The 13,237-nt window shown below is 41.2% G+C and overlaps 1 protein-coding gene across 2 annotated transcripts in view; it reads left to right on the top strand.

Moving 5' to 3' along the window:
• TRIM29 (tripartite motif containing 29) overlaps nucleotides 1-13,237 on the top strand; it is a 41,902-nt gene that overhangs the window by 20,436 nt on the left and 8,229 nt on the right. For both annotated transcript variants that reach the window (XM_033918595.1, XM_033918593.1), the window contains one exon: nucleotides 12,947-13,036. In XM_033918595.1, the coding sequence (XP_033774486.1) occupies nucleotides 12,947-13,036 (90 nt within the window). The remainder of the gene's footprint in view (nucleotides 1-12,946; nucleotides 13,037-13,237) is intronic.

Below are 13,237 nucleotides of genomic sequence, written 5' to 3'. Positions count from 1 at the left end.
AAAAATAAAATCATTGCAATCAGAGGTGTCCCAGATACAGTAGATAGGTAGACCTTAATTTTATATGCTCCAGCAATAAATTAAAGTTAGCAGCTGAAGTGTAAAAACTGCAGAGATATGAAGAAAGCTGAAGAGAGAGAGAGATTAAAATAAACTGCTTAGAGAAATCCCAAATCAATTCTACAGGAGGCTGGGAAAAAACATAAGTATATGCAACCACATTACCCCCCGCTCTAGCAGCCGCGCACTGGCTCCCCATACAAAAATGCTGCACCTTTAAAGCCCTGGTTCTTGCCTTCAAAACCTTCCACTTGATGATACCAGGCTATATGAAAACCAAACTCCAAATCTACACCACAAACAGACCACTGAGATCTGGACAAGATAGACGATTGGCCCTACCACTTGGACGCTCTCACAAGACTGAAACGGCCCGTAAATGCTCCTATTCACATTTCATACCTAAGCTATGGCATATCATCCCTCCCAATCTATCAGAATGCAGGATGGTCTATGGAACTTCAGGAAAGCGGTGAAAACCTTCCTCTTTATGAGACTTAAGAGCACCCACGGCTCAATGTCTCTGTAGCTCCATCCCCATACTCACAATTTCTACTCCAAATTGGATCATAAAAGTTGTTGCCTACTACAACTCAGTTGTTTAACTATCTATAATTGTCATGTATGCCAAGTCCAGACCTATACTTTGTATGTACCACTGTAACCCATTCTGGGCTCCTTTGGGAGGACAGGCTAAAAAACAGAATAGATAAATAAAAATACCATTAGCTATAGCTGAAACAGAACATTTCTGGAGAAGCTTATACAAAGACCCAGTAGAGCACAACGAAGAAGCAAAATGGTTACCCTGCATACAAGATTATGTGGAAAACACAAAGTTATGGAATGGCCTGATGTAACAACAAAAGAGCTAGAAAATAGGGTGGAGTCCTAAAGTGGAAGAGCTCAAGCCCAAACAATTACCACCATGCCATCAGGACCTGACAGACTGTAAAAATCAATTGGTCAAGCAGTCAGATTTAACTCCACAATGGCTAATAATGGGTAGAATAAAGGAAGATTCAAGGTAACCTTCCCCAAAACCACATACTCACACCTTGTCTGTCTACAGTCTATTAGCTATTCACTATAGATGCTGATAGAATATATGATCATATTGACTCTAATAACATCATGACAATAGAGCAGAAGGTTAATAAGAAGAAACCATATGGAACCAGTTAATATTGAATAAAGCCATTATTTCCAGTGCTAAAAAAAGCAGATATCTAAGTTTAGCATGGATTGACTATAAGAAAGCCTTTGATAGCATCTTATATTCCTGGATAATAAATACACTTTGGATTGATCATGAAGTTCACTAACATCAAGATCCAGAAAGAAATATATCGGGGACACTCCCTGTTCTCATTTTTGTTTTGTTTGGAACTTAATGCACTGAACATTGTTATTAATCTTTGCACTATGAGTTTAGCTTTACACCTAAAGATGGCAGTGATCCAAAGGTTACATCATACTTACTGTTTATAGATGACCTGAATCTCTACAGTACCAGTGACCAACAATTAGCATAACAACGCTGAGTGGTAAAGAGCTTCTCAGATGACGTAAAGATGACTTTTGATGTAGACCAGTGTCTCTCCAACTTTTTTTGCTTAGCACACTAAATGGAGCAAATGTTTTTTGCGGCTCATTAAACGGAGCAAGTGTTTTTCACGGCACATTATAACTGAAATGATTAAATTTCAAAACCAACAAAAAATTTAATTTGAGAGTTATTTATAGTTCTTTAAGCTATGTACGGGTAATTGTAATAATGGTGAAACTAAAGTAGATAGAATAGAATTGCTAATCAATGCAATGAATGTGCTTGGTTTTGAGGGCAAATTAACTCAAAACGCAGCTCAATAGTTGACAAGCAAACATGCATATCATCATTCACCATCTGCAATCGTTCTCTTTTTTAAAAAAAAATTAATTTCTGTCAGAGCTGAAAATCCAAGTTTGCAAAGATAAAAAGATCCAAGCGGTAACAAAGCCTTGATTGCTTTGTTGCTCAAGTTAGGATAACTACTGCATAAAAAATAAAATTACTTGCCATTAATTTTCAACTAATCACATCAAAGAATGCTGGACAGACGCTCATAACATTGACAGACTTGCGTACGTGATGCACTTGTCATCTATCCTAGTGTATACTTATGAAGAAAATTTTTTAAACTAAAGTAAAATTCTGGAATCTCTTGTGGCACACCTGAAATCTCTTCGGGGAACACCACTGTGCCATGTCCCACAGTTTGAGAGACACCGGGATAGACAAAAGTGCTAAGACAACTTTTCCTAAAGAAAAGTTGAACAAACTGAAAACATTTCTCTAAGTGACTGTGAAATAAAAAAACTGCAAGGTGTATATAAATATCCAAGAGGAGAGGAAATAGCAACAACCAAGCATCAATCACTGAGAGAAAAGATCAGTAAAATAATATTATAGGAGATTAAAATTGATATTGAAGCATGAGTTAACATCATGGAATAAGATAAAATAGGACAGACTTTTATGTTGTTGCCTTTATGCAGTAAACCTTGAATATAGGATATTGGGTGTAACATTAGCCAAATGCGAACAAGAAAGGGATTTGGGGGTACTGATAGACAGAACCCTAAAGCCAGTGGCTCAAAGTGTGGCGGTGGCGAAGAAAGCAAACAGGATGTTGGGCATGATTAAGAAGGGGATCACGAGTAGATCGGAGGACGTCAAAATGCCACTTTACAGAGCAATGGTCAGACCACACTTAGAATACTGTGTCCAACACTGGTCTCCATACCTTAAGAAGGATATAACTCTGCTGGAGAGGGTGCAGAGGCGAGCCACGAAACTAGTCAAAGGTATGGAGAATTTGAGCTACAAAGAACGCCTCAGAAAACTGGGACTGTTCACCCTCGACAAGAGAAGATTGCGTGGGGATCTGATAGAGACTTTTAAAATATTAAAAGGATTTGACCAAATTGACCAGGAAGCAGCATTACTGACATTTTCAGATGTGACACGGACAAGAGGTCGTAGCCTGAAACTGAATGGCAGCAGGTTCAGGACAAATGTCAGGAAGTTCTGTTTCACACAGCGAGTGGTGGGCGCTTGGAATGCTCTCCCGGAGGAGGTTGTGGCGGAGACTACTGTTCCGGGTTTCAAGCGCAAGTTGGATGCACACCTCCTTGCAAATCATATCGAGGGATACGGGAAATCCGGGTCTCCTCCAGCGAGTACCTAACTGGGCCTCCGCGTGTGCGGATCGCCGGACTAGATGGACCTAGGTCTGATCCGGTGAAGGCGTTTCTTATGTTCTTATGATCTTAAAGTACTTGGAGAAAAAAGTGATTAAAGCCATACAAGCACATTTAAATTGCACTCTCAATCGAAATGGGAGCCAATGGAGTTTCCTCAAAAGCGGAGCACACACGGTCAAACTTCCTTTTTCCAAAGATCAGTTTGGCTGCAGTATTTTGAACTAACTGAAGCCTTTTCACATTACCTTTCCTCAATCCCACATAAATAGAATTGCAGTAATCTAACTGTGCCTGAACCAGTACTGCAAAATGATGCTGATGGAACAGCATACGAAGGCTAAAGAAGCACTTTTTTTGTGAGATGATTTATCTGGCATTGAAATGACAGAGAATAGTCCAACGTTACACCTAATACCGTGGAAGTAGATTCAGTATTCCAAAGATCACCGGTATTCAGTGTAACAAAAGAAGGTAATCTTTCATTCTCTAGTCCAAACCATAACAATTTAGTCTTTGCAGCATTGAGCTTCATTTGAACCGACGAAGCCCAAGATTGTAATCTAAGAAATACAGGCGTTTATAATAAATGCCAAGTTATTCAGATTAGAATTGACTTCTAGCCAAATAACGATGTCATCAGCGTAAGAGAACATCGTTTCTCGAGAGAGCTTAATTTATAGATTTTTTTAATGTGGTCGTGTAAATATTAAAGAGAAGAAGGGCTAATGAAGAACCCTGTGGGACACCACAAACTGGCATTCACGCAGCAGAAGTTTTGCTCTCAGAGTCTACTTCATATGAACGTAATGTTAGAAATCCTGTAAACCATTGCCTATACATATAACAATTTTGTGAACTCCCAAAGGAAGTTTATTTTGGCATGATATAACTACTATGGTAAGCGTTAACAGTAAATTTGAGACTGAGATCATGCTCCACACACCCCTGGCTTTGGAATGAGTCTGCATAAAACTTTGGAAACGTGGCCCTGAGAATGAACATTCAAATAACACAGAATACTGAACAAATGAAACACCTTAATAGCAACACATTAAGAACATAAGAAGTTGCCTCCGCTGGGTCAGACCAGAAGTCCATCGCGCCCAGCAGTCCAATCTCACGGCGGCCCATCAGGTCCATGACTTGTAAGGTGATCCTTGTCTAAATCATTTAATCCCCCTTGTCCTTCTATCTATACCCTATCATATCCTATCTCTACCTCTATCTATATCCCTCAATCCCCGTATCCTTCAGGAATTTATCCAATCCTTCTTTGAAACCCGGTAGTGTACTCTGTCCTATCACAACCTCCAGAAGCGCATTCCAGGTGTCCACCACCCTCTGAGTGAAAAAGAACTTCCTAGCATTGGTTCTAAACCTGTCCCCTTTCAATTTCTCTGAGTGCCCCCTTGTTCTAGTGGTTCCCAATAGGCTAAAGAATCTGTCCCTTTCTACCTTTTCTATGCACTTCATGATCTCGAAGGTCTCTATCATGTCTCCTCTGAGTCTCCGCTTTTCCAGGGAGAAGAGCCCCAGTCTTTCTAACCTGTCTGCGTATGAAAGGTTTTCCATACCTTTTATCATTTTCGTTGCTCTTCTCTGAACCCTCTCAAGTATCGCCATGTCCTTCTTGAGGTACAGTGACCAATATTGGACACAGTACTCCAGATGCGGGCGCACCATTGCGTGATACAGCGGCATGATGACTTCCTTCGTCCTTGTTGTAATACCCTTCTTAATAATACCCAACATTCGGTTTGCTTTCTTTGAGGCTGCTGCACATTGTGCCATTGATTTCATTGTTGTGTCTACCAGCACACCCAAGTCTTTTTCAAGAGTACTTTCCCCTAGTACTGATCCCCCCATTTTATAGCTGAACATCGGGTTCTTTTTCCCTATATGCATGACCTTGCATTTCTCTATATTGAAGTTCATTTGCCATTTATTTGCCTACTCTTCCAGTTTGTTTAGGTCCCTTTGTAGGACTTCACAATCTTCCGCAGTTCTAACCCTGCTGCAGAGTTTGGTATCATCCGCAAATTTTATAACTTCACACTTTGTCCCCGTTTCTAGGTCATTTATAAATCCATTGAACAGCAGTGGTCCGAGCTAAGTTGAATAAATAGTAGGCTGAGCAGCATATCCTCAGAATAAGCCCTCTGATAAAAACTATTTGGACCCCCCTCCCCCTGGCATTTGGAGCTTTTTAAGAAGCAGTCACTAAAGGAATGAAGTGAATAATGGATATGCTGTATATTATCTTATTTTATAGTGGTTTTTGGGTGTTTTTATAATTATGTTTTGGGTTTTTTTTTTTTGGAATCCGCTTAGGTATAAGCGGGATATAGCTTTTTAAATAAATATTCAGCAGCTGGAGAAGGGTTAGAACAGAAGTCACTTGACTTCCAGTGGGGCCACCCTGTAAATGGACTGAACTGTCAGATTGAGCGGGTTAATAATTGAAGTCTGATCTCTGAACCGACTATGAAATAGGCGGAACAGGAGTCCAGCTGTGCAGTTCTGGACTTGTATAGGTTGCAGAGGAAACAGCTACTATAGAATTTGGAAGGTCCATTCATGGCACTACTGAAGCATGAATAAGCAAGTTGCATACTTCAAATGAGTGAAGTCACAACATTTCTATATATAATTAGAGTCTGCAAGATGTTTTTATTTTTTCATGATGGAAAAATCTGGATTCCTCCAAATGTTCCATTTCAGCCTGAAGGCTTTTCAAGTTTCAACTAGAGAGGAAACGGAGAAGGGAATGTGTTCGTTTTCATCAGACTTCATGCCAAATCAGCATGGAAAAGGGAACCCTTCCAAGAAAATCTGACTTGGATATAACAGAAGAAGAGCAGAGGAATGTGAAGAATAAAATCTCTCTGTGTTATTGGCATTTTTGTTGAAAGGGGGAACATTCGTTTAGACTGAAGCAGCCTTTTATTCAGATCTAGAAAGCGTTGAGATGACTTTTCTTTAAAGCAGAGTCCAAGAGTTCTCAACCCAGTCCCTGGGGCCTACCTAGCCAGTCGGGTTTTCAAGATACGCACAATGGGCCTGATATTCGGTGCTATTTAGACCGCCGGGAACAGCTCCTGGCAGTCTAGCACATGCAGCTGGCTATCCTCCGATATTCAGCAAGGGGTAGCCTGCTATCCCAAGCTGAATTTATCCAGAATGGGCCGGTTCAGCGCGGCCAGTTAAGTTCAGCCGTTTCGTTGCCGCCAGTTTATCTCGAGCCGTTTAGCGGCGGCCAGTTCATTGTGGGACGTTTTCATCTTAGAACTTTTACCATCACTGTTTCATCGTGGGACATTTCATTTAGAGAATGACACGGTGACAAAATTCATCACCGTTCCCGTCCCCGCGGATAACCGCGGGAAACCATCTTCATGTCATTCTTTAAGGAGAGAGGGAAGAATCAGAGTATGAATGGCCACAACCACTGACCCGCAAGCTTTGCTTTGAAGAATGCTGGTGTAGAAGGACCAAGGTTGAAATAGACACTAGAAAATGACATGGGATTATTTCCCGCGGTTATCCGCGGGGACGGGAACAGTGATGAATTTTGTCACCGTGTCATTCTCTAATTTCATTGCGGCGAGGAAGACTGTTGCCTTTAAAATCACTCTTATAATAACCCACTTTGACTAATCCGCCTGTCTGCTCCCTGTCTACTGTTACCTCAACTTTCCGAGTGAGGCTTTTCTACACTTTGCCCAGGAAAGTGGCTTATTTATTGTGTGTATGAAAATCTTCTCTCTGCTTTATCATGCAGGGGGAGGGGATGTGTGTGTGTGTGGGGGGGGGGGGGGCATGGCCCTCCTCTGCTAGCAGTGAGACTTTTCTACGCTTGCAGTAGGGAGAGAGAGATACAGGCCTGGAGAAACAATCGCAGCATCATGCAGCCCACCACGCTGAAACGTCTGCGATTGAACGGCCAAGGTGAACTAGGTACACTGAACTAACTGGCTGCGATGAAACAGCTGCGCTTAACTGTCCACGCGGAATTGCCATGCTAAATCATCTTAATCTTGAGTTTATCAGCTTAGTGTATTGACTGGTGACTGGCTATGGCATATGACATTAGTCGGCCACTGTCAATATTCGCAGCTTTCTGGCTAAGTTCAGCAACCAAAGACAACCACCTAAAAGGGTGGTATATCTTTGACCGATGAGATTTAGCTGGCTAGCTACCGAATACTGGCATAACTATGTCTTAGCTGGCCAAAAATAGACCAGAAATTCAATGCCAGTGGCCGGATATGACACTGCATTTTTGGTATTGCCGTGGACTACCAGAGATTGCCAGCAATCTTCCATGGTTTGAATATGAGCATGTCTGAGTATGCATGAGATAGGTCTACATACAATGGAGGTGGTGCGTGCAAATTCTCTTATGCATATTATTTGTGGGCATCCTGAAAATCTGACTGGCTTTGCTGTTTCTCGAGGGCTGGATTGAGAACTCCTGATCATGCCCCAAAAATAATAATAATAATAATAATTTTATTCTTGTATACCGCCATACCCATAAAGTTCTAGGCGGTTCACATCCATTAATTAAGGTCCGTGAAAACACACGGATTTACAAAATTTTGACAAAGTTACAGGCAATGAAGCGGGGGAGGGGGGGAACTCTTTGAAGAGATTAAGGAGAGGTAATGGTAATACAGAAGGAAGGGTTGTAAGGTATGAAATAGCGAGAGAGAGATAAAATCGGGGGAGGGGGGAAGAGGGAGAGCCGAAGGAACAGGGTAGTGTGGGAAAGGGGAGAAAATAGGGGGCAAGGGGGATTAAGAGGCCTGTTCGCGGAAGAGGTGCGTTTTGAGAAGTTTTCTGAAACTAAGGTAAGAGGGGGCCTCGAGTATCATTTGGGCAAGCCAAGGGTTCAGCTTGGCCGCCTGGTAAGCAAAGGTTTTGTCGAGAAATCTTTTGAAATGACATAATTTTTTTTTTTTTTCTATTAACTCCTGCCCTTTTGTGTTTACCCTTAATGTCTCTCTCATTTACTATAGCGATTGTATTTCTTCCCTCTTTCATTCATGTGTCTTCTGTTCGTTCGTCCTTAATAACCTAGTATGTGTTGTAGTTTGTCTTACAGTTCTTTTTGAAAGTATGTTTTAATCGTAATTTTGTTTGTTGAAATGTCATTTTATGCTTTGTACAACGCTTTGCAGAATCGATAAAGCGTTTAATCAAAAAACTAATTAAACAATAAACAATAATTTTAGGGGTGGGAAGACAAACAGCTGGATTCTGCGGGATTTCTTGTTGGTGAGATTCAGAGTGAAATGGTGATTGAGGTATCTAGGTAATAGGCCAAAAACTGTTTTGTAGCAGAAGCAGGCGAATTTGAATAGGACTCTGGATTCGAAAGGGAGCCAATGCAGTTGGTGGTAGAAAGGTGTGATGTGGTCCCATTTGTTCAGGCCGAATATGAGGCGGACGGCAGTGTTCTGGATCAGTTTTAGTCTCCTAAGGGTTTTCTTTGTGGAGCTCAGATAAATGACATGGCAATAGTCTAGTCCGCTCCCTGAACCTGGACTGAGTTTGCCGTAGGCAGCCTTTCCAGACTGAGATAACCCTGAGGCAGCCTAGCAGTCAAGCTAAGCCAGTTTGGGGAAGGTGGCCAGACAAGAATAAGATTTGTTTATTATGCACGTATAGATACAAGGACAAAAGAACTTTTTGACAGTCGATGTAAAGAAAAAAAAAAAGTGTGGTACAGGGCAGATCTTTGAGTATAGCATAGAAAATGTGTCCCCATCCTCGTGTCATTCTGTAAGGAGAGAGGAAAGACTTGCATTAAAGAATGGTGGTGTAGAAGGACTGAGGTTGAGATTATTTTAATTTAATGTGGAGTCTTATATACCGCTAAATCTCCCAAAGGATTCAAAGTGGTTTACAAAACAATTAAATTGACTTAAATAATGGCCAAAAATCTAATCAGGTACTTTGAATTTCCCTCTGTGTCCCAACAGGCTCACCATCTAATTATAGTACATATGAAAGAAATAATTACTTACTATAAAAGAGAAGGAAGCGGGAAAAGATAATACAATAAACTCAATACTCTAGGCACAAGAACCATTTTGGGACAAGGTCAGGCCAGGATATATTTACCTCAAAACTAAAATGAAGTGGAACAATAGCTCCTGAATGTCACAGAGGAAGCAGATAAATGAATGCAAAATTTATTGGATATTTTTAAAATGTTCAAACATTAAAATGCACATAAATGGATGAGACAAATCAATCTGAAACCAGCTCTGTCAAAACATAGGACCCAAAGCGGTCCGTGTTTTGGAAAACCTTTTTCAGGGGGCCTGCTGGAGAGTGGATCATAATGACCGAAAGTTTTAATCGACCTGCCTTTGAAACCTTTCCAAAACTCAAGCAATGTCAGTTTGAAAAAGGAATACAAATGAACGCACCAGCTGGTAGGGACTATCAGTGACCAAAGATTTATTTATCAATATGAATGAAACCATGAACAGGAGGAGACCCAGATCATGCTCAGGGCACAGAGACACGTGTTAAACAGGGCCAGGAACAATCAGAAGAGATTTTTAAAAAATTTTGAGCTTTACGAATGGTCTTCAGGACTTCACGCTCCAAGAGCCTGCTCCCTTCATTACTTTGTTCACTGGGATATGATGCTTTGCACAGTGTATGGTTTTCTACTTTTATTTTCCGTTCCATGTATCCTGAAACAAATGAGAAATGCCAAGTTCTTAAAAAAAACCCAGTTGAGGCCATGTCTCAATGACTTTTTTCATTCTTCATATTAGCTGCCACAAGGTACTTGAGAGGCCCAAAAGGGCAGTACATACACTGCAGTAAGCAAAATACGCAAAAACCATTATTTAATGAAAATATATTACAGACCAGCCTTCTGGCTCTGCTCATTCATTTAAGCACACATTGGCGGAAACAGCAGGGGGCACTGTTTGATTCCAGTTACTATGTAAACTGTACAGTGTTACTTGTTCGCTCTAAAGATTGTTTTACAATTGAGAACCAAAATGTTAGTCTGTAATGTTTTATCACTGAATAAATGTATTTGGTATATCTTGGTGTGCTTGATATATGTGGGTTTCTGGTATATTTTTACATTTTCTGAATGACAGAACTCTGCTTCACTTTCTTTAAGTACCATTAGGCTACAGTTCTGTTTAATACTGTTTACAGTGAAATGTCTCTGCTAGTACTTTTAAATTGTTTATCCCAATATTCCCTCTGGCAGGACTTTTTGCATTCAGGAAACTTTTGTTGGCATGACAGTTTTTACATGCCAGGTCAGCAGTGCCGAGAATTGTGGTGATTTTATGCCAGGTCACAGACCTGGAATCTGTTGCCACCAACTGGGAATCATCAGTCAAAGATCTGAAACCTTTAAAAAAAAAATTACCACTAATTAATTACCATTAATGTCCGGGGGGGAGGGGGGGTTATTTTAATGTTATAGAATGATGGGTATAAAGAAGGGAGGGAGTGTAATTGATATGATTTAGTCTTTGATGGATTAGTAAGTGATGTTAAAGTATATATGATTGTTTTATTATTGCACTTATTGAAAGTTTTAAAATGAATAAAGTTTTTGAAAAAAAAAAAAATTACCACTGACCAAAATTAACCCCCTCCCCCCTTTTACAAAACCGTGCAAGAGGCTTTTAGTGCCAGCCAGTGCGCTGAATTCTTTTTTTTTTTTTACGCTGCTCCAATACTCATAGAATTCGGAGCAGCGATGGCCAGTGCTATAAACCTCTTGCATGGTTTTGTAAAAGTGTGTGTGTGTATGGGGGTGTACATGTTTCCCCATTTGATAACAACAAATTAAAATTGTGCTATTTGTACAACATTGATTAACGATTGATTAACGATGTTTTCCAAATAACAAAACCAAGTGGATTAGAGGCTAGTGGGTTGTAGTGCTATGGAGATAAGAGATGATGAATCAGCACTTCCTCCTGGTGCCTTAAACATCTACTCCTGCTGTGCCAGCTTGGTGTGTGTTCAGATACCGTAGGTGGGGATCGGAAAGATCTGAATCCTTTCATGTCTTTCTCTGAGCTAGGGAAGCTCAGTTCCCTCATTTTACTGTATTATCAGGTTTCCACTTGGTACTTTCACACCTTTGTCCAGTTCAAAAGATGCATCATTTTCTCTATGCTTCTCAGTTTCATTTTCATGCAGTGTTCGCTGCAATTGTTGCCAGCCATTCCTTTGGTCTTTTCTAGTGTTTTTCTTGCAATACTTGGACTTTTGGATTAACACATCTTTGGTTGTATTATTCAACACCAAGACTCCTGAGGCAGGCCTTCTTGGGCCGAAACACGATCGTGTCGAATCTGTTTTATAATAAAAAGGATCGAGCACCATCTGGTCTCCTTCGTTGTTGTTGTCGTGCCCCTCACTGTTTGTGAAGGAAGTTTCTCCTATTTGTCTTTTAAAAATAACAAAACCAAATGGATTAGAGGCTAGTGAGTTGTAGTGCTATGGAAATGAGAAACGATAAATCAGCACTTCCTCCTGGTGCTGTAAACATCTACCCCTGCTGTGCCAGCTTGGTGTGTGTTCAGATACTATATTTTTTGTTCCATAAGACAATTTAGATTTAGAGGAGGAAAAGCCAAGAAAAAAATATTCTGAACCAAATTGTGCCTCTGAAACCAGGCCCCTTGAAAAATAGACAAATATACTGCAGCAGATAGATTTTGATCACTAAATTGAAATCCTACCTTTGTTGTCTGGTGATTTCTTTCTTTCTTTCTTTCTTTCTTTCTTTCTTTCTTTCTTTCTTTCTTTCTTTCTTTCTTTCTTTCTTTCTTTCTTTCTTCCCAACAATTGTCTCTTTCTATTCCCTTCCTATGTCCTGAGTTCATGCCCCCGCCCCCTCACTGCCTGCCTTCCTCCCTGGTCCACCGCTCGCCCACTGCTGCTGCAACTCCATGAAGGGAAGGGCCGGCGGCGTGCAATCAGGCCCACAAGCCTTTCCCCAACGTAAATTCTGAATTGACGTCGGGCAAGACTTGTGGGCCTGATTGCATGTCGCCGGCCCTTCTCTTCCTTTCCTGCGGCGGCGAGCGGGTAAGAGGGCAGCGGGGGGTGGGGTTGGGGGTGGGGTCCTTTTTGGGGTGGAAAAAGTGCATCTTATGGAGCGAAAAATACGGTAGGTGGGAATTGGTAAGACCTGAATCCTTTCATGCCTTTCTCTGAGCTAGGGAAGCTCAGTTCCCTCATTTTACTGTATTATCAGGTTTCCACTTTTTTTTTTTTAATCACCTCAGCCCTAGCCCTCCATTAGTGGTAAGTTTCTGAAAACCAAACAAATGAAACAAAAATTACAGGTCATGCCATTTTGGAGGTGGGGGGTGGGAGAGGTGATGTTCCTCCCTTCCACCCCAATTGCAATAGTTTAAAAATGTTCCCAGTCAGTGATCTGACAAAAAAAACCCCAACCCTCCTCTTTTCTCTAGTTAAACGTATAGGTCAAGTAGGAGCTAAATAAAGCTCGCCCCCTGTTGCTCTCTTCCCTGGTTCAAGCAACTTGCCAAGTCACCTGAGACACCTGGCCCCAGCCCAAGCAGGAAGCTTAACAAGACACTAACACAATGCTTGCATTTTTCAACAGCTAGCAGCCCACTGGCCTACACGTACTCCCCCATGGGACCGGCGTCGCCTGAACCAAACAAGGCTGAGAACAGCCTTTTCAACATGAATGGTAAGACATTGGTTTTCTGCGCAAATCGATATAGTTTTGATCGCTATTGCATTTTCCAGGATTGTATTGTGCAGTGTTTTCACAGACCAGTTACAGCAAATCCTTTTCTTTCCTCTTGCGTAATCTTGCTTTATGTGCAGTGGCAGAGCAAGGATGAGAGGTGCCCGGAGTGGTGGCCCCCCAAACTGCTGTCGTACCAGC

The sequence above is a fragment of the Geotrypetes seraphini genome, chromosome 13 (assembly GCF_902459505.1).
Source record: "Geotrypetes seraphini chromosome 13, aGeoSer1.1, whole genome shotgun sequence".
NCBI lineage: Eukaryota > Metazoa > Chordata > Amphibia > Gymnophiona > Dermophiidae > Geotrypetes > Geotrypetes seraphini.
Note: the sequence above shows the minus strand (reverse complement) of the source record. Positions and strands in the feature narration are given on the sequence as shown.